The 22,655-nt window shown below is 41.2% G+C and overlaps 1 protein-coding gene across 3 annotated transcripts in view; it reads right to left on the bottom strand.

Moving 5' to 3' along the window:
• Positions 1–6,695: 6,695 nt before the first annotated feature.
• armh3 (armadillo like helical domain containing 3) overlaps positions 6,696–22,655 on the bottom strand; it is a 39,229-nt gene continuing 23,269 nt past the window's right edge. For 2 of the 3 annotated variants that reach the window (XM_042708812.1, XM_031574916.1), the window contains 8 exons: positions 22,486–22,546; positions 22,020–22,108; positions 21,425–21,507; positions 18,702–18,828; positions 15,894–15,969; positions 14,532–14,610; positions 10,458–10,574; positions 9,573–9,804 (listed from right to left, as the gene is read on the bottom strand). In XM_042708812.1, the coding sequence (XP_042564746.1) occupies positions 9,712–9,804; positions 10,458–10,574; positions 14,532–14,610; positions 15,894–15,969; positions 18,702–18,828; positions 21,425–21,507; positions 22,020–22,108; positions 22,486–22,546 (725 nt within the window). In that variant the 3' untranslated portion in view covers positions 9,573–9,711. Of the gene's footprint in view, positions 6,805–9,572; positions 9,805–10,457; positions 10,575–14,531; positions 14,611–15,893; positions 15,970–18,701; positions 18,829–21,424; positions 21,508–22,019; positions 22,109–22,485; positions 22,547–22,655 lie in introns of those variants that run through there. The other variant, XM_031574915.2, reaches the window with a different exon arrangement.

The following is a 22,655-nucleotide window of genomic DNA, read 5'->3' as shown; positions in this document are numbered from 1 at the left end:
CGTGGCTGTGAAGGGCAGTCTGTTCAAAACTGTAGTCAGGCTAGCTTTGACTGAGGCATAGTTATTTGGAGTTACACGTCAGTGGAGAAGGAACACAAAACAATGTAACCAGCCTAAGCCAGCCCAATGGAACCAGCCTAAACCAGCCCAATGTAACCAGCCTAAGCCAGCCCAATGTAACGTGGTATAAAAAGAGAAAAAGGTCAGAATAGCTAAAAAGGTCACCACTGCTGCTACCAGTGGAATAGTTCAAATATCTGGGGGATATCCAACATACACCTGACACAGAACTTAGTTGAATTCATAAGCTTGACAGTTTATTGAGCACTTCAACGGGCTGCACACCACATCCTAACTACAGACCTGCACACCACATCCTGACTACAGAACGGCCAAACCTAGTGGCTAGCTTCCTCCAATGTATATATATCTGTATATATCTGTATCTAATCCTAACCCTGTATATATGTATATATCTGTATCTAACCCTAACCCTAACCCTGTATATCTCATAACCTATCTCTAACCCTAACCCTAACCCTGTATATATGTATATATCTGTATCTAACCCTAACCCTAACCCTGTATATCTGTATATATCTGTATCTAACCCTAACCCTGTATATCTGTATATATCTGTGACTAACCCTAACCCTAACCCTGTATATCTCATAACCTATCTCTAACCCTAACCCTAACCCTGTATATCTCCCCTCCAAAAGTCAGTTTCATCTTTTTCTCTTAGTCTTCGTCCCAATCACTGTTTCAAAATAAAAGTCACTGCGCACTTTACGTGCTACAATAAGAACACTTTAGCAACCACTAAAGCACTATAAGTTCCATAGCCATACCATAGCAAACATCATAGCAATACCTCAGAATCCACCATAGCAACTAACCTTACTAACCTATCAACACCCTAGCAACCACTTCAATTACCAGAGCAAAATCCTAGTCCCCCCTTTGGCCACCAAAGCAGCACCATAGCAAAAACCCAAACAACCATAGCAAAGGGGGGACCCATCTGCTTGACAGTTTCTGTTCAATTAAATTAAATCAGTCATGTTTATTTAACTTAACAAATCCACTTTATTTTTAGAAATTTTGACCAGACACAAAGATTTGAAAACAATGCTCGAAGAAATTTCACTGCCGTAAAAAGTTATAACATTGAGCATCATTCAAAAAGTGAAGTAGTAATCCCATTAACTATCAAGGTCAAAGCACTAAAAGGAAGCACTACAAATATACATATAAACTAAACTGTTTTATTAACTGAATTCATTTGCTAACGCTTACATTGATACCTTGATACATTATAACTATATGATTATGTACATTGCAACACAATTATAAGTATGTAACAGCACTTGGTTGACATGGTGTTTAATATGCTTTAACAACATGATGTACAAAGAAAAAGATAATAGCACAGTGGTAAAACAAAATGTAATAGACTGAAATAAAGTTCAAAATGAAAATGCATATTGAACACTAGGTGATCACAGCAGTATAGAATAACTAACTGGATTTAGGACAGAAATAAATAATTAAAGTCATTAAATGTAAATGTACATATTTGATTGTTTTGGTAAAACAGTGGTAGGAACGCCAGGGATGTTAGGCACCGGCCAACAAGTCCATTCTGAATTACATTTCTTGATTTTTTGAATGGTCTAACATTATCTAAATCTAAAATTAAAGGAAAATAATGTTTAAAAAAGATCTGTCTTCAAAAATTTCATAGTGGATTGTAGATTTTCTAGATCCCCCCCCCCCCCCCCCCCCCCCCCTGTTGCGTTATCATGTGAATGCACAGAACTAGGTTAGCTGAACATGGCTACTGCAAAGAAAAGGAAGTTTGTCAAGATAAATGGATGAATGATTTATCTTTTGTTGAGGTGAAAGGAAAGCTAGCATGTTTAGCTTCAAGAAGTACAGTCATGGACAAAAATATTGGCACCCCTGCACTTCCTTTAGATAATGCACAATTTCTCCCAGAAAATTGTTGCAATGACAAATGCTTTGGTATTCACATGTGTATTTCTTTTGTTTGCATTGGAACAACACAAAAAATCTGAAAAAATGCCAAATCTGACTTGATTCCACACAAAACTCCAAAAATGGACTGGACAAAATTATTGGCACCCTCACTTAATATTTGGTAGCACACCTTTTGGAAAAAATAACTGAAATCAATCGCTTCCTGTAACCATGAATGTCTTACAACTCTTTACTGGAATTTTGGACCACTCTTCTTTTTCCAACTGCTCCAGGTCTCTCACATTTGAAGGGTGCCTTCTCTCAACTGCTGTTTTGAGATCATGCCACAGGTGTGCTATGGGATTAAGATCTGGACTCATCTCGGCCACTTCAGAACTCTCCAGAGCTTTGTCTTAACCATTTCTGGGTGCTTTTTGAAGTGTGCTATGGGTCATTGTCCTGCTGGAAGACCCATGACCACTGACGGAGACCCAGCTTCTGACACTGGGCCCTACATTGCGCCCAAAAATTCTTTGGTAGTCCTCAGATTTCATGATGCCATGCACACAGTCAAGGCATTGGGTTCCAGAAGCAGCAAAGCAACCCAAAAACATTGGTCCACCTCCACCATGTTTGACTGTAGGGACCGTGTTCTTTTCTTTGAAGGCCTCATTTCGTTTTCTGTAAACTGCTTTACCAAAAAGCTCTACTTTGGTCTCATCTGTCCACAGGACGTTCTCTCAGAATGATTTTGGCTTCCCCAGGAAGGTTTTGGCAAACTCCAGTCTGGCTTTTTTATGTCTCTGTGTCAGCAGTGGGGACCTCCTAGGTCTCCTACCATAGCGTCCCATTTCATTCAAATGGCGACGGATAGTGCGAGCTGACACTGTTGTACCCTGTGTCTTCAGGGCAGCTTGAATTTGTTTTGGAGTTGTTCTAGGTTTTTTATCCACCATTCGAACAATCCTTTGTTGCATTCTGTCATCAATTTTTCTCTTCCTTCCACATCCAGGGAGGTTAGTGACAATGCCATGGGCTGTAAACTTCTTGATGACACTGCGCACAGTGGACACAGGAACATTAGGATCTCCGACGATGGATTTGTAGCCTTGAGATTCTCCGTGCTTTTCTACAATTTTGGTTCTCAAACCCCCAGACAATTCTTTGCTCTTTCTTTCTTTTGTCCATGCTCAGTGTGGTATACACAGACCCACAACACAAAGGTTGAGTCAACTTTGCTCCATTTTAACTGGATGCAAATGATTTATATGTTACCAGCATCCGTGACTTGCCACAGGTGAGTTTAAATACAAATTAAAGGAGCATTACATGCTTGAATTACAATTATTTCTTACAATTTTGAAAGGGTGCCAATAATTTTGTCCGGTCCACTTTTGGAGATTTGTGTGGAATCATGTCAAATTTGGCTTTTCTTGTCTGCTTTTTTGAGTTGTTCCAATGCAAAAAATAGAAATCAACATGTGAATACCAAAGCATTTGTAATTGCAACAATTTTCTGGGAGAAGTGGTGCATTATCTGACAGAAGTGCAGGGGTGCCAATATGTTTGTCCATGACTGTAGTTTGTTGTTGTTGTGGAGCACTGTGTGGTTAGGTCTACTGTTTGCTTCGGTTAGGCTAGCCACTCATAGTTATACAGTTGTTGCCTCAGCTAGTTGCGGTCTTAGTTAGTAACTTTGGGAGTTGTTTTTGCTTTAACTTGGGCTAATTAATATGAACTGTTTATTACGGCTGCCTGCTTAATGTCACACAGCCTGGCATTTTTGTAAGGTTTTTACGAGGGGTTGGTTTTCAGCCACGATCGATTAGGTTTCTTTTAAAAAGCATTTCTGCACTGAAGCGTCATCCCTTGTGTGAAACCCTCCTTGTGTGAAGACCAACTTGTGTGAAGACACCGAGCAAGGACGCGGGGGAGGACGCGGGGAGGACACGGGCGAGGACACAGGGGAGGACACAGGGCAGGACGCGGGCGAGGACATGGGCGAGGCAGTTCCACAGATGAGCCTCTTCCTTGGAGCATCCTCCTCCCATGGCTTGTTTCATCAGAACCTCAGAGGTCTCTCAAGCAATGAGTTCTCCTCTCTGGTTGCATCTAATCTACCTACTCCGGGTTCATTCTCGTCACTAGAGGTTTATGATGCTACAGACACTCTTTGCTCTACACTGAGTTATTGTCTGGATAACGTATGTCTACTATCTACAAGACCTGCTTGAACAAAACCCCGTCACCCTTGGCTCACTGGTAATATTTGTAAAGTATGTAAGGAACTTAGAGCTGCTGAGAGAAAATGGTGTAAAGCCATAGATGCCAATGAGATTGGTAACAAGCAGGCTCTGTAATCAGCCTTTTCTTCCTCAGTCACAGGTTCTAAAAAGGTATTTTACCAAGAAAAGGTTGACAATGACACAGACAGTAAGAAACTATTTTCTACTGTCAAGAATGTCCTTAAACCTCCACTTCTGCCATCAGTTACCTCCATCTCCGCTGATGACTTTGCAACTTTCTGTACTGAAGAAGTTGCTTCCATTAGTGCCCAATTCTCTGATCCCCCTAAACAGGTTTGACCTCGTCTGGATATGGAGCATCATTGAACTCATTCTCCCCCCTCAATCTCCCCCCTCAGTAACAAGTCTGAATGCTTCTTCAACATAGTTGTCCTACGCCATGTCCTCTGGACCCCACTCCAACCACCCTTCAGTCTCTCTTGCCTACAATATTACCTGCCATCACGCATCAAGTCAATGCTTCACTCAGTTTGGGAAACTTTCTGCATCATTCAAACAGGCTCTGGTTACTGCTGCTTATGGAACTTTCACTTCACCCATCTGATGTGAAGAATTAAAGACCTGTCTCCATTCTTCCCTTTTTGTCAAAGATTCTTGAAAAGGTTGTCCTCAAGCTAATTTCTGATTTCCTGTTTCAGAATAATTTGCTAGATGCAAAGTCTGGTTTTAAGAGTGGTCATTGAACTGAAACGGCTTTTATCTGTGACTAAAGTATAGAGAGGTGCAAAAGCTCTTGTTCAACCATCATTCTACTTGTTAGCAGCCTTTGATATAATGAACCCTGACACCCTCCTCTCTATGCTGTTCAAACTGGGAATTTCGAGGAAAGCACACAATTGGTTTGTATCGTACCTCAGTGGACATTCATTCAGTGTTTCTTGGCAGGGACCAGTTTCAAAATCTCATGACCTCACTACTGGTGTCCCCCAGGGATTGGTACTTTCTTTCTATCTACACACAGACACACACAGACACACTCACACACACACACTCAGAGACACACACACACAGACACACACACACACACACACACACACACACACTCAGACACACACACACACACACACACACTTCCTTTGGTGGGGTCATCTGTTCCCATTTGGTTCTCCTATTACTGTTATGCAGATGACACTCAGCTCAATCTTTCATAAACTGATCTTATTATATAACCGTATTCCCAGCCAATCCAGCTATCCCACAAAATACTAACATCCAACTTGGTTCATCTTTATTGACCCAAACTAAAGCTGCACGAAACTTAAATGATGACCAACTTGAAATTTGTATTTTAAATTCATATTTTTCTCTAATGTTTTGTAAATCGCTTTGTACAAAAGCTTCTGCTAAATACCTTAACCTTAGCACCAGATCTTTGCACACGGTAAAACAGGACAAGGTTTGTGCTGGTTTGAAAATACAGCACTGTGGCTTTCAGATGGTCTGCCAGGGCTTGATGTCTCTAGTTTTATGCCTAGAACACGAATCAGCATCTGAGTTGGATGCCAGGCATAATTCACAGGTTGATCCAGGGGGATCTGTCATTGTATCCGTAAAATCTGCAAAGTTCAGATAGTTCCAGGAAGGCTGCAAAGGGATTTATAGATGTGTGTGTTGTCCTTGCTTCTAGCACAATGCTGGCAGCTATATTTTGAACTTGTTGTAGGGTTTATAAGCACATTTCTGTAGGTAAGACAGATGCCCAATCCAGCCTGGTTTGCACGTTCAGCCACTGATTGTATGTTGTGTACTTTTGAAATGTTGCAGAGCAGGACATTCTTCCATCTTAAAGATCGTACTACGTTGGGTTTTCCATGTCTCCAACCAGCCAAGGTGACTCCTAGATTGTTTGCAATTTATTTGGCCTTCAGTGATGATTAAGGCCAACGTTTTTTTTAAAGGTTTGTTGGTCAAGTTTATTAAAACCTTTGAAAATCTGAAAACAACAATTCGAATAGGATGTCGGATGTTGGATGCATCCTTTGTTGACCACACATTTCATAACAGGGAGTTAACTTATCAGCACTTAGTGATGGTAAGATTAAACTTCATGAAGCCTTGAAGCTTTCCACTCAAATGTGTTCATTTCTCGAGGCTTTAAATGCACTTTAGGGACACCTGCTGGTCAATGGCAATACAATATGAGAAAAATTCTCGTTGAGATGTGCTGTAACCAGTTGGTTAGCAAATACCTGATGCATTAACATGCATACACATGGAAGTCACGTCAAATTAATTAAGTATTTGTGTTATTTTCTGAAACTGTTCACGTATGATCTGGGTATTAGTCTTTTCATAGTAATGTTGAGAGTTCTCTACACGGTATCCAAAACTCCCATCCTGTAATAGTAAGGAGCATCAAAGACTGTGTGTGTACTTCACCAAAGGGTTTCACCAAGAAGGCAAGAGTGAGGATGAAGATGTTTTATTTATCTAATAGCAGATGTGCAGTGGTAAGGGGGAGATGTTTGTGCTGTAAAATACATTGTACTTTTGGTCACTATTCTTCACTTTCCATTTGATTCATTGTCTCTGTGCTTCGTGGGTCTCAGGATATAGAGGAGAACTGCAAGGACTTTGGCAATGCCAATATAACATAACATAACATAATGTAATATATAATATATATTCTGATCGTTGAAGGTTTATCTGGGTAGTGTAAGCCATTTTTACACTGAAGATTCTGGAAAAAGGTGGAAAACATTGCAAAATGATCTGTGACAACATGAAATATTATGCTTCTGAAACTATAGCCTACAAGGTAGAGAAATCTAATGAGAGTTCTCTACACGTTGCTGGCTCCATCTCAATCAACACATTCGAAAGCAAGTTAAAGCGTTGTGCCAAAATGTTACCTTTTCTTGAGTAGTGGTTAAACGAGGCTTTGAACAACACGGGTGACGTCATTTCACCAAAACACATTAGCTTGAATATTCTCTCCCTTGTACGTCGCTTTGGACAAAAGCGTCTGCTAAATGACTAAATGTAAATGTAAATGTAAAACGATGCCAGCCATGACACAGAGCACAGATGGGAAGTGCTTCTAAGCTTCGGTTTCAAGAGGAACATCACCATCAGCACTGGTCTTAGTATCATTACTACAGTTCAGAGTAATTCAAAGATGACTTGCGATACTCTTTCTGCCCATACAACCATGAGGCAAACCAGGAGCGTAGTCCCAGCAGTCTACACCAAACCTAACACCAAAATGTTAAGGTTCTTTGGCTAAATTTACACAGCATTTATGCCCACTATGTTACAGCTGCCAACCCCAGGATGGGCAGTATCTGCCATATGATGCCCTTTGTGCCAGGTATTTTAACAAGGGTATGCTAACACAGCCATAAAGGCCACAGGACTGACCCAAAATGAAAGACTGGAAGATATCTGCTCAGCGTCCTTCACATCAATGTCTCTTACTCATACCTCAAAATATTAGCCCAAATTGGTGTTGCAACTGGGAGGGCACATCACATCACTAAGAGGGCACATCACATCACTAAGAGGGCACATCACTGGGCACATCAGTAGGGCACATTACATTTGAAAACCCCTCCTGTGGGGGCAAAGAAAGAAAACCCTAACCCGAGTGCAAAAGGGAAGAAAGTTAACTATTTTCAAACAGCTGGCTTCAGTTCTTGAGTTCTTAGTTGTTTGATAACCCGATGTGACAACTTACCCTCTGTGTGGGACAAGTTCCCCCATGTGTAACATATGCCCCCCCCCCGCCCCGCCCCCCACACTCTATTAAAGTTCCCCCCATGTGTAACATATGCCCACCCCCCCCCGGCCCCCACACACACTCTATTAAAGTTCCCCCATGTGCAACATATGCCCCCCCCCCACACACACTCTAATAAAGCCCCCCCCCCCCCCCCATGTGTAACATATGCCCCCCCCCCCCGCCCCCCACACTCTATTAAAGTTCCCCCCATGTGTAACATATGCCCACCCCCCCCGCCCCCCCACACACACTCTATTAAAGTTCCCCCATGTGCAACATATGCCCCCCCCCCACACATACTCTAATAAAGCCCCCCCCCCCCCCATGTGTAACATATGCCCCCCCCCACACTCTATTAAAGTTCTTCACTTGTGACTACGTTTTCACTGTTATGATATATTGTTCGTGCTTAAGACAAACTGAAAGGCTAATTGTATTACTGTTTTTAAGGTGCTCTACTGTATATTCATTTTGCCACTTTTAGGATAAAAGCTAACAGTAATTCATTTTATACCATATATTATGAGACCCAGTCTTGGATTTGCTCAATCATGAAAAAGGTTTTAATCTTGAACAACGGTGGCCACCATTGTGAGACAGAGCCTGAGTCCCACTGTGTGTGTGTGTGTGTGTGTGTGTGTGTGTGTGTGTGTGTGTGTCAGAGCCTGAGTTCCACTCACTCACAGAGCTTCACCTAAGACGTGTGTGTGTGTATGTGTGTGTGTGTGTGTGTGTGTGTGTGTGTCAGAGCCTGAGTTCCACTCACTCACAGAGCTTCACCTAAGACGTGTGTGTGTGTATGTGTGTGTGTGTGTGTGTGTGTGTGTGTGTGTGTGTGACAGAGCCTGAGTCCCACTCACTCACAGAGCTTCACCTAAGACATGTGTGTGTGTATGTGTGTGTGTGTGTGTGTGTGTGTGTGTGTGTGTGACAGAGCCCGAGTTCCGCTCACTCACAGAGCTTCACCTAAGACGTGTGTGTGTGTGTGTGTGTGTGTGTGTGTGTGTGTGTGTGTGTGTGTGTGTGTGTGTGTGTGTGTGTGTGTGTGTGTGTGTGTGTGAGACAGAGCCTGAGTTCCGCTCACTCACAGAGCTTCACCTAAGGTCCTAAGCCATATCTGATTTCTCCATTGAATGCTCCATGTTAACTGCTCTCTGAGAACCAGGGGTGTCTACATTCTACATTCACGAGGCCTTGGAGACAAGGCACTTTGATTTGACCCCTTGTCACACCTCACTCCTCACTCCGGTCGACTCATCATAAGTATATTCACCCAGAAATGGTTACATTCTAGCCAAAATCCATATAAAAGTAACAATTACAACTATATATAAGATACATTGAATTATTGACTATGGCATATCATTATTAACTCTAAATCTTAAATGCTGGTTCCTTCAAAGCTTCTGCCAAATCCATAATCATAATAGCATAGTTGAACCGTTGAAAGCATATGCCCATTCCTCTGGTATCTGGTAACCAAAACTCCCATCCCGTAATAGTAAGGAGCATCAAAGACTGTGTGTGTACTTCACCAAAGGGTTTTACCAAGAAGGCAAGAGTGAGGATGAAGATGTTTTATTTATCTAATAGCAGATGTGCAGTGGTAAGGGGGAGATGTTTGTGCTGTAAAATACATTGTACTTTTGGTCACTATTCTTCACTTTCCATTTGATTCATTGTCTCTGTGCGTCGCGGGTCTCAGGATATAGAGGAGAACTCCTTGAGCAGAAGATCCTGGCTGAGAGTGTTGAGAGAGACGTTCTTCCTCACATTCAGGCTGATGGACCGCACCTGCCCAGACGAGGAAGAGGAAGAGAACAAGAGTCAAAAGAAAGGCAAATTCAACAGTTTAAGATCACGAAAAATCATTCAAACACCATTCAAAATGAGATTACCTTGTTTCAGTGTTATGTGTGAAATCATTTTTAAAGGGCTAAGATTCATTTTCAACAGTTTCTGTAGCAATAAAAGTCAGGTGGCGCAACCACGTATTGGTAAAAAAAATATCCTGATCTCTCTGGGCAGTACACTCGCAGATCAGCCATTTCTGTCAAAGCTGCTGGAACCCTTTTGTTTTTGTTCTCATTCTTCTTTTTCATTATTTGTCTCCGCTAAAAGTGTTTTAAAAAAAAAACATAAGGCCTAGAACATTTTTGACAATCATTTTTCAGAGCAAATGCTGTCTGTGATACTGACTGGGTACTTCCCCTACATTCGTCTTCCATCTGCTGTCATTACTCAAGTCTACTTGACAGAAGAGTTTTACAACAACAACAAATCTGCATGTATATGATCACATGATTGGAAGCTAATGATGTGAAAGTGTTTCATTTAAGTTTATTTCACAGCCCTTGTTGGTAAAAAGATGTCCATGTCAATAGAACACTGCCTTTACTTTATAGTCTTGGAATTTCAGCACGGAAATAAGAGCACAGTAGACTCACCAGCTCTTTGAAGAAGGCCGCCTCCTTAGGCTGCTCTGAATAGCGCTCAAACTGGTCGAGTCCATCTTGTAGTTTTAGGGTGAGTGTGTCATAATTGGAACGAACTACCTCCAGTACCTGTGGGGAGAAAACATGTAAGGCAGGAGGGTCAGTCCACGTCAAATGAGCCAATTTAGGAAAACCTTCCCGCTGGACCCCTTCATATTTTCTTTATGCACTTATGTGTTTGTGTGCCTCTACATCTCTAAAACCGCAAAACTATACCTCCACATTGCCTTAGAGTACACTCCCCCTATGTCAGAAAAGTGACTGTGAGCTGTTTTGACTACTTCACACTATGTTATCTAACTACTTCACACGATGTTATCTAACTACTTCACACAATGTTATCTAACTCCTTCACACGATGTTATCTAACTACTTCACACGATGTTATCTAACTCCTTCACACGATGTTATCTAACTCCTTCACACTATGTTATGTTATCTAACTACTTCACACTATGTTACTACTTGAGATGCAGGCCTAATTTTTGGTGTGCAAGCAGTCCAGGTACTTTATGTTTGGGCACATACTATCAGTGAATAAGGCAAATCTGAGGATGAAGCGTGAAGCATCAGTTGATTTCACATGGAATAACCCAGGTGCACTATGAAAATGCAACACCATTCAGTGATATACGACATACTTTCCTGCATTTCACCTTTGGGTGACAAAGGTAGTTATCAAAGAGAAACTCTGATTCCATTGAAAATAAGAGAGACTGTTTAGTCGGTCACATCCCCAGTTGTGACTCACATATAAAAAAGATCATTTTTTTCATCTATGCAATATTGACAGTCCTATCCCTCCAAGATGCAGAAAAACGAAGACTACTAGACTAGACGACTGTAATGCTCTCCTGTCCAGATGTAGCAAAAACTCATTAAAGAGCTTCTGGTACTAATCACTGCTGCTCGCACACGAACATCTCACCTCTCCGGCTCCCTATCAAAAGCAGAACTGATTTCAAAGTGCTCCTCATATACAAAGCTCCAAATTACCTCAAGGAATGAATTGTCTATAGCCAACCAAGACCTCTTCATTCCCAGAGTGCGGGTCTTGTAATTCCAAGAGTATCAAAAAGCACTATAAGAGGCCGAGCCTTTTGCTACTGAGCCCCTCTCTTGCGGAATCATCTTCATATCTCCATCTGAGAAGTCTAGACTAAAAACATGAATCTTTAGTACATTCTATAGTTAGGAATATTGCATCAAGATCTGGCATCCATCACAAAATACTAGGGCTGTCAATAGATAAAAAAAATTAACTAATTAATCGCACATTTTGAAATTAACTAATCGCGATTAAAAGTTTTTTTTCTTCTTAAGACTAAATCTTATAAATTAACGAGTAATCACTTCATACAGCGTGTATTTTAGACACTGTTGTTTAATTGTATTTTTTTTTTAAACACAATGGTGCCTCTCGACGGTAAATCGTAAGAATTTCCCCTGAAGCAATTCGAATCACCTCAATCAGCCCACTGTCCTCAACTATGTTGATGGGCCGACAGTCACCGGCAACCCAAATGGCAACCTTTTCACGGACTTGTCTAGTTATTTTCCTAGAGAAGTCATGGAGTGTGGGTTGGCGATCATCTAACCTGGGACTGCTTTCTGTCAGGTGATTTGCATTAAGGTGATAACTTCAAGACGAGCTGCTTCTGTGATAGCTAAATTCAGCTTGACAAATGCTACATACAACTTTAGTTTTGTCGATTGTTCCGTCATTTTGGCTCTTAAACAGAGACTTTCCGCCCAACAATCCCTCAGCTCTCTCCATCTTCAACTACCGCAGTGGTTCTCAAACTTTTTCTCATTCCCCACTTTGAACAAGGGGGGCTATTCAAGCCCCACCTGTCCCTCATCGCTCCCATAAAATGGTAGGCCAAGTCTGGCCTGATGTAATTCCCAATCCTCTCCCCACCTCTTCTCCGCCTCGCTTCCTGTCATAACTTCATGTCCTATCCAAATAAAGGCATTTAAAAAAATAAAAAAAAATAAAAAAATATATATATATTTTTAGATGGTACATACATATGGGGTTTACTATAATGGTACCATAGAGAGAACAGATGTTACCTCACATTTTTAAAGAGTTTGGATCTGGCTTGGATCTGATACTGCTGGCTGCAACATGTAGGCTAGAGCTCTTAGCCGTAACTTCAGCTTGTGTATACCGGTCACATGAGCCTAGCCTTTCTATGGGCTAATCAACAGCATAACACTGGCCACTATCAAAGCTGGTCACCATACCATTTATAAGAAAGAAATCACACTTACTAGTCATAAACAGTATCCTCAATTGGATCTATTTAAAGTTCAAAATGGCAACGTTCTTCCTCGCTGTCCTCACACTGTCATCTGAACATACGGCTGGCCTCTACTCCTGCAAGTCTCTGCCCTACCAACATGCACGGTGAGACCCTTACAGGTGGTCTAGAAGGCAGCGGCACAGCTGGTCTCCAATCAACCAAAAAAGGGCACATCATTATACTGTTCATTAACCTTCACTGGCTGAAACCTTTGACTGACAAAACATCCTCCTAAATGTGTCTCTCTCATTAGAAGAATCAGGACAGCAGGCAGGACAAATAAGCCTGTTATGTAATACCATTTCCAAATATCAAAGGACTGCTGGTGATAGAGGGCAAATAAGCCTGTTATGTAATACCAAATATCAAAGGACTGCTGGTGCTATAGGTCCAAAAACGTTCTGTACTGATGAGCACAAAGCTGATACCTCTCCACCTCAGTTGGGTTCTCTCTCACATGTTCTTTTGGTTCTATGATTACTAGGGATGCACGATATTGAATTTTAGCCGATATCCCGATATTTACAAGCTCATTTTGGCCGATTGCCGATACCGATATATACACCTCTGCTTTTTAATTATTGAAGTCTCTCCTGTACTAGAATGAATCTGTTATTATGATAGGGTATTGCTGTAGATACGGGACATTAATAACTTGATTTGCATCATTTTAGAAATAGACATTCACTCATGAAAACTATTGAAATGATTTCAAATATGGCAGATTTATTTATATTTTCACGTCACAATTTTCATACTTGAACAGTACCTCCTTGAACTTGAACAACTACACTCTGGAAATGCAACTTGGCTAACTTGGCAAGCTAACGTTGGTTAACTGACTTACAGTTTAATAACATCCCTTCTAGGATTTCTAGACTAATCTATGTAACCTTATTGCCAAGTTAGCTATATAAATTCCATATATGCAAAAGTAAGCCATGTACAGATAGCGTGGGCTCGTGACATAACGTTTCACATCCCGTCAAATGAGATCATCAACTTCGCTGGTGTCACGTAGCATGCAAGCTAACTAGCTAGTGTTGTCTAGCTAACTAGCAACTTATTAACTTCTATTAGCGTGCAACAGGTAATGTTGCAAAGCATTGCACGCGGGTGGTCTGCATCTATGCATGCAACCTACGTTACGGCCAAGCTGTCGTCTCCTCTTCCATCTCCTGAAAAGTTTCCTGACAAATAGCATGTCAACATCCTCTGATACTGTGAAGTAGCTACTGCCACACAGCCGACGTGTTGAATTACGTTGTTGGCGCTCATAGTAACCAAAACATTTGCTTCGCGTGCGCATAATTTGAACGTCACCTTATCGGCCAGGTACATCGGCAGAATTTTTCATATCTGCAGATGCCGATAATTACGTTTTTAAGCTTTTATCTGCAGATACCGATGTCGTGCCGATATTATCGTGCATCCCTAATGATTACTTGCTGCCTTCAGTTCTCACAAAGAATATAAGATACCCTCACGCTAACCCTACAACATAGTGAACAAAAGGAGAGCTAATTAGTTTGAAATGCCGTCCTCAACTTTTAACAGGCATACAAAATGTTTATATTCTGTCCAGTCTGTCAGTGGTCCTGGTAATATATTTGTTTTACAATAAAGCCTTCCACATCAACAAGGTAATATATAATATATATATATATATATATATATATATTATTATTATATATTAATATAAATATATAATGCTTACCTGGTCCTCAGAAAGCTGTGAGATGTGGTTCACTGCAGCATAGGACTCAATCTTCGGACTGAAATGGTTTATAATGGCCCTGAAACAAAAACATTCATTATCATTAGTACTTTATGTGAAAATATACAAAATGTCTAATTGACAGCTACTCAGGGTGATCTCGGAGGTTGCTAAGATGTACAATGATAAAACACATAAAGGCAAATATCATCACCGTCACACTGACACAGAGAGAGTACTGTGTTTCAATGGCTGAATGACATGCCATTGAAACACAGTAAGGTTACCTGCGTTGTGATAACTCAACTATCAAAATTCTAACAGAATGTTTTAAGGTGATGGACAACATATCTTTTCCTTGAAGTTCAGGTCTTTTTAATGAGAATCTTATAGATGTGATGTCTTATAGATGTGAGTTTTATGTATTTATTTAATCAGCACGATCCAGACAATATTTAAGGACAGTTGGCCATTTCCTTCCTTCATTTAAAATATATATATTTTTTAGTTATACAGGAAAAGATGTTAAATTCCTTGTGCTATTGGTTGGGGACTTCCCACAACAGCCAATCATCTCACTGTCACATGCAAGTACTCGTACCCAACAACCTAACCTACCCAATATAACAACTGCCACATGTTGTACCCAGGATCCAGAGAGGCCCTCTTTCACAGTACATGGGAGTATGGGTTTTCACTAAAGAAGATCTTTCCTTCCACATTAAGAAGACTGATAGGTCGGACTTGGCCTATGGTGACTTGTTCCTTTTTTTCCCCCCATACAATCACCATGAGCTTCCATAGATATTTCAAAACATCAGGCGCTCCTTTACAGACACGTTAGGGTACCCCATTAGGGCCCGGAGATGATGTAGCCCTTAGCTTTACAGACACGTTAGGGTACCCCATTAGGGCCCGGGGATGATGTAGCCCTTAGCTTTACAGACACGTTAGGGTACCCCATTAGGGCCCGGGGATGATGTAGCCCTTAGCTTTACAGACACGTTAGGGTACCCCATTAGGGCCCGGGGATGATGTAGCCCTTAGCTTTACAGACACGTTAGGGTACCCCATTAGGGCCGGGAGATGATGCACAACTGTGAAAGCTTTTCTTCCATTTTTGCAAGGTGTTCCAGCCAGGAAACACAGAACTACATAGGGCATATCCTGGATGGCTAGTGGGAAAGACACAAATGTTTATCTGTCCTTCACATGACCATATGCTATCAACATGAATTTGAGGATGGTACCAAAACAAGTTGCCTATAAAACCATACCTCAACAAGTGTCAAATGATTGCATAGTGTTACTTTAAGAAAGGAAGAAATCAAAAAGATAGGAAATGATGAGTGAAACACTGACCGTATGTTGATGAGCGCATGAGTGACTTTGCTGGCAGGCTCCTTCCACTGTCCAGCATTGGTGGAGACCCTGAGCACTGGAAGACATTTTAAGAATTCATTTAATATAGTGTCTTTGGCTATATGTTTACACATATGTGTATATTTACATACCTATATATGTATTTAGCAGACACTTTTATCCAAGGCAACTTACAAAACCATAAGAAAAAATAATTAAAGATGTTAAACTCTGATGATTCAAAATGGCTTTCTTCTGAACTCAGACAAAACTGGGGTTATGGTTGTAGACCCTAAAGAGGCACACTATCCAGCCACCAGCTTACGCTCGATGGGCTCTCAGTGACATCCAAACCATGTGTTATGGAACTATTGACCAGGATCTCTCTCAGCATTCACATAAAACAGATCTAAAATATATCCTTCTTTCACATACATAACACTGCCAAAGTCAGTAAGTTCCTATTCTTCCAAGATGCAGAAAAGCTAATCCATGCATTTGTCACTTCAAGACTTGACTACTGCAATGCAATGGAAAAACTTACTCAGGAACAAATTATGAACCCTTTTCTCCTGTACGTGCCTCTCAACTGGCTCCCTGTCTAAACTAGAATCAACTTCAAAATACTCCTTATACACAAAGCCCTGAATGGCCTATCTCTGGACAGCCTTAGGGGTTTCCTGTCCCATACGGCCCATCAAGAACTCTTCGATCTCAAAATGCAGGTCTACTCATAATTCCAAGTGTCAACAATGACAGTAGGAGGCAGAGCCTTTTGCTATCGAGCCCCCCTCCTATAGAATAATCTTCCTTCCTCTTCCTCCTATAGAATAATCTTCCTTCCTCTTCCTCTATCCGAGAAGCGGACACCCTCTCTACTTTTGAGTGTAGACTTAAAACTCTCCTCTTTATTTCTCCCCATAGTTGGGAATGGTGTGAGGTCCAGCACTCATTGCACAGCCCCTGGTGGAAAGGACTTGATTGCTGTTTTGCCTCTCTTAGTTGGTCCAGTCAGCTCACACACACACACACACACACACACACACACACTCTTGATGGTGTAGGACCAGCGTGCACCATCCCTTGGTTATGCTCCACACACACACACACACACACACACACACACACACACACACACACACACATATGGACTCCACTGCACACTCTAGTCATCCCTTGGTTATGCTGCTATAAGCTTCGGCTACCAAAGACCTCTCGTGTCATGCCCTAAAACTTCTCCGTCCTTTTTCCCCTGCCATCTCTCCAATGTTTGTAACACGTCCTTTTGAATCTGTCTACTAACTTCTCTCTTTTCTCTCTCTATAGTACGACGATTGCTTGCAACGTTGATGGCCTTGACCTTTGTGCTTCACCATTATGACTTACATTTACATATACGTACACAAGGCGATCTATTAGAATACCTAATGACATTCTCTCACTATGTCTCTTTTTACCCTCTCACTATAGACACACACACACACACAATACATCACACACACACACACACACACACACACACACAATACATCACACACACACACACACACACACACAATACATCACACACACACACACACAATACATCACACACACACACACACACACACACACACACACACAATACATCACACACACACACACACACACACACACACACACACACACACACACACACAGATATTCCCTTGAAAGACCTTTCACATCAAATTCACACAAACAACTAGACTCCATCCCCTCCATCTTATTCCGCTACAGTGTCTATTGGGCAATAGAATTGTGATAATAGAAGTTCCTGAAACTGATGGCTGAGGGTAGCTGATTATCCTACACCATTCAAAATGTTAAAAATAAGCATCTTTTAAATGAAAAGCAGAGATGAATTTAAAACACTCTCATAGCCTACGCCCTTCCACATTCTTAAACATTGAAAGACTGGGGGCAGAGATTCAGACATAATAGTGAAGTCTACCATTTGTGTGTGTCATGTGATTTCTTCCACAATAATGTATTATGTTCCTCTTCCTCAATGCTGTCACTGTAAGGTCTGTGGTGTCTGGTCTGTCCTTGTTCGGTTTCTTAGTTTGTCTCCCTTTCTTGTGTTGTCGACCTTGGACTATACTTCGACCATTCTCCTGCCTATGCCCAGTTTGTATTGTTTGCTTACTCGTGTTTCCGACCTTGGATTGTACCTCGACTATTCTCCTGCCTACGCCCTTTTGGATTATGTTTGCCTGCTGATTGACTGCCTACCTGTGTACCGTATCCTGCAAGTAAACCTTTTGTCATACATTCACTACTGAGTTCTGAGTCGTGCATTTGAGTTCTGTACATCACCTCCAATTCGTAACAGTTACTGTTGGTATTTTCAATGTCATCAGAGTACTCTGAAGAAACCATACTGCAGACACGTGGTTCAGAAAACCAAATAAAACCTTTCCAAAACAACACTGAAAAGTGGTCCCCTTGCAACTCTGTGCTTGATGTTTTCCATATGCAATTAGCATACAAGCTTACATCCACTGCCTTCATACGGACACTTAAATGGTCATATTTCTGTCCCTATTGATGTGGTATGAGTAACAGTGAGAGAGGTCATGTACACTGAGCATTCAGAGGGGGACCGTAAACCCCTTTATTTGATAAAACATGTTTGAATGCTGAAGCATGCGAGATTCAAGACAGGTCTCATTGGAGCTAAATATTTTCATAATACAGAAAAGCTAAATTGTCTGAGAAGTAATATGGTTAATACCAACCTGAACATACATTACAACAGCAACCAAGAGCTCAACACAAGTCACTCACCCATGCAGTAAAGGTTGTCAAACACCTGGTGCATTCTCACTATCTCATAGTAGAGTTCATCATAGCTGTTGGGGGTCGGCAGGAAAGTGTCCCCGTATGTGATGAACATGTTAAACAGGTTCACGACCTACACAGGAGGAAGGATGGTAGAACAGAACTGGGATTAAAATAGAGATGCAAGTAAACATATGCAAAACTTCGCCTCAGATTCAAAGACATTTCAACATTGTACTCTGGAACAAACAGCAGTAACTCTCTGAGCACTAGATGTTCTGGCAGGACAGGAACCCTTACAGGGTGTGCTGAGACCGAGAGGAAGCCAGGGGACTACCACCCTGTGCTGGAGAAGAACAGAGTTTGAAAATATCTACCCTCAATAAGAAAGTTATGAAGTCTATGGGAGGGTGGTGCAGAGGATATACTCCAAATCAAAGTCAACTTATACATGAAAAAGATGTCATTTTTTTTTACAAGACTGCCATTTCATTTAGGGTGAACAGTTTTAGGAAAAGATGTTTCATTTTGTGTTAAGGAATACTTTCCAACATCCTTGGTTGGGTCACAAGTCAGATGCTTTTAATACTTTTAGATTTCTATTGCTGGTGATCCTTCAGGCCACCACATTGACTAAACTTTAATTCTCTGGTTACACATCTCATAAATGGTGAGATGCTTATGGAAGCAATAGTGCACAAGAGGCCACAACTGCTGCCATGCAACTACACAGGCATGACCTGCAACACCTTCAGGCAATCAGAGCAACAATGTGACTCTGATCCATTGATCTTGTTAGCCACCATCTGTGTAATCTGTTTGGCACCGTGCTGTGGAGAATGAGATTCACAAACTAACTTCTATCTGTTTGGCACCGTGCTGTGGAGAATGAGATTCTCAAACTAACTTCTATCTGTTTGGCACCGTGCTGTGGAGAATGAGATTCTCAAACTAACTTCTATCTGTTTGCCACCGTGCTGTGGAGAATGAGATTCTCAAACTAACTTCTAGGAGTTGCTGCAGAAACAAAATGATCCCAACCACAGAAGATGTCAACTTAACAGCACTTTCAGATCAAACTGTTTGTGTTAGTCTGCTTTTCCCCCACAGATGACAGTACAGATTCACAATAAAAGAAGTACAGATTCACAATAACAGATGACCATGGGTGGCTTATCTTATCTAAGTACAGATTCACAATAACAGATGACCATGGGTGGCTTATCTTATCTAAGACTCTTGCCCTAGACTATAGCCTCCTCCTAGTGCCACTGGTCCTACTCTATTACCTCTTTTCCACCCAGGCAGTTCAAGGGCTCGTTCGGTGCCTTATCTCAAACCAGTTCTTCGCGTTTCGACAGCCAAAGAACCAGTTCTTGGCCACAGGTTACTTGCTGTGACCGTCAAGAGCAACTCAAACTTTGTGATTTCTTATATCAATGTGAGAAACGTGACACTGATACCCAAGCCAGCATAACTACTAATTTCTCACATCAATATTATGTTCGTGACATTTGTTCGATGTTTGTTGAGCTCCACTGGCTGCCCGTAGCTGCTCGCATTAAGTTCAAGTCACTTATGCTTGCCTACAGAGTGCTTGCTGGTTCTGCTCCCACCTACCTAAATGCTCTTGTAAGGGCAAATTTTACACCCAGGACGCCGCGCTCGTCTAGTGAGCATCGTTTGGCACTGCCGTCTGTGCAAGCACGGCAATCCAGACTATTCTCATTTGTAGTTCCACGTTGGTGGAACGAACTGCCTAGTACTACCAGGGCAGGGGCGTCCCTCTCTACCTTCAAGAAGCTTTTGAAGACCCAACTCTTCAGAGAGCACCTCCCTTCCTAACTGGCACCTGACTAGCACTTAACTTGCACTTCAGCAGTTAAATTCCTGCACTTCTTTTTCCTTTCTAGGTCGTTTTTTTCCTAATTCTCATGTAAAGTAGTATTTATTGTTACACCATGTTTTTTATTGCTCTTAGCTTGACTGTTCTCTCCCTTGTACGTCGCTTTGGACAAAAGCGTATGCTAAATGTAAATGTAAAATGTGAGAAATCAGTAGCTATGCTTGCTTGGGTAATGTTAGCTGAGTAACAGCCAGCTGGCCATCAACATTATTTTGTAAACAGACAATGTAGTCCGCCATTGTTGTTGTTGTGATTGGCGCTACCGTTTCAGGGAAAGCAGTGATGTAATGATGTGGCTCTATGGTAGCTCTCTAGCCCAAGGAAAAGCAGACCGGTTCTTAGAAGTTTGCCAAGCTGAAACAACTCCGAACCGGCAATAGCACCGGCCCAGAAATAGCACTTTGATGGCATTGGTGAAAAAGGGGAATAAAATAGAGAATTATATTTATTTCCAACCCAGAGAACTATACTGCATTATAGCTGTATTATTGTCTGTGTGCTTTGCGCATATTAAAACCTTAGGTTGTCTGTTTGGACTGGTAGATCTTAGCAGGCTGGCCAATTGTAAAAGACCTCAGTTCAAATAAGAATGGGCACCTACAGAATAAAGAATAAAGAATAAAGTGAAACAACGAAACAATGGCAAAACTGGAAAATAACAATGGAACATGAAGCAGCGGTATACGCAATTGTGGTGTACATAACGTAACCTGGAGTATTAATGAATGTGCGATTACCACTAGCATATTATGGAGCATCATACCATTTTGAAAAGCAGGATGAAGGACAGTTAAACTCACACAAACACTGCAAACTCTCCTACCTGTAGAGCCATGTGGAAGATGTTATGCTTAGTCAACAGGGTTGTCTCGTTAGACAGGAAGAACTTCAGCAGGTTGATGAGAGCTAAAGACACCATGAATAAACAAGCAGGAGACTGTCAATAGAGTCTGTCAGAAATACAACAACTTTAAATAACATAAGTTGGTCTACCAAAGAATGATTAAGGCAGAAGAAATTCAGCATTTTTAAATGGACAAGTCAGGGCTTTAATTGAACAGAAATGTAGTGGCAAAACATAAAGCAAGCAATAACGTCCCACATGGGTGAGCCTCTGACTGATACTTTACGGTCATTTACATACTAGTTATGGTACGTTCAGGCCTTGGGTTCTGTAAAGGCCCTTGAGCCAATGTCCACTGTCAATGGTACTATATAATTCAAACAGAATTCTACTGCCTGCTTGTTTTTAGTATTCAAAGTTAAAACAACATGCATAAATAAGAGGAGCAGTTTATATATTTAAATGTATTACAATACAATATCACTTTGCATGCAAGCATTCTGGTGCCGTCCTGAGAGTGTAAACGTTTACGTCACCAGCAACCACTGTCACGGTGAAATGCCTATTCCCATACCTGACCACAGCTCTCTCCAGGTGTAGTGCAGTCTGATCCGACACTTCTTCTGGTAGCAAATAAGTTTGTGTATGATCTGTACACAATGCCTGAATGCAGAAGGAGACGCAGACATTCATGTTTTATTCAGTCATACCTTAATATCATGTCTAAAACATAACAATTGTGGAAGACACAACTATTTTTCTTTTCTAAATCATTTAAAGCAAAATCAGTTACATTCTTGAACTCATATTAAGAACTCGCACCACAAGCTCACAAAACATTTACTTAACAAATACATTTTAGAATATGATCAACTTTCTACTGACCTGAAAAAGGTGTTTTGTGTAGGATTCACCTTACATGGGCTAGTTACTCTTAATGCATATTAACTTTCTGCTAGATTCTAGGTAATAGATCCAGTTACTTAAACATAAAACATGCAGATGACCATGATGCATGGGGATGGAGTCAGGAGTCTTACATGTACAGATCCATGGGGAAATCCTTCATCATATGAGTCACAATGAATTCAACCATGAGATCTGGAAAGAAGAGGGGCAGAGGCTGACAGCTGATCCAAATAACCTCATGAGATGCTTGTCAATAATGTGTGAATTAGCAACAACAAGTAGTGATCAATATTAAGAAAAA

The sequence above is a fragment of the Clupea harengus genome, chromosome 10, assembly GCF_900700415.2.
Source record: "Clupea harengus chromosome 10, Ch_v2.0.2, whole genome shotgun sequence".
Classification (NCBI taxonomy): domain Eukaryota; kingdom Metazoa; phylum Chordata; class Actinopteri; order Clupeiformes; family Clupeidae; genus Clupea; species Clupea harengus.
The sequence above is the reverse complement of the archived record's forward strand: the minus strand, read 5'-3'. Positions and strand labels throughout refer to the sequence as shown.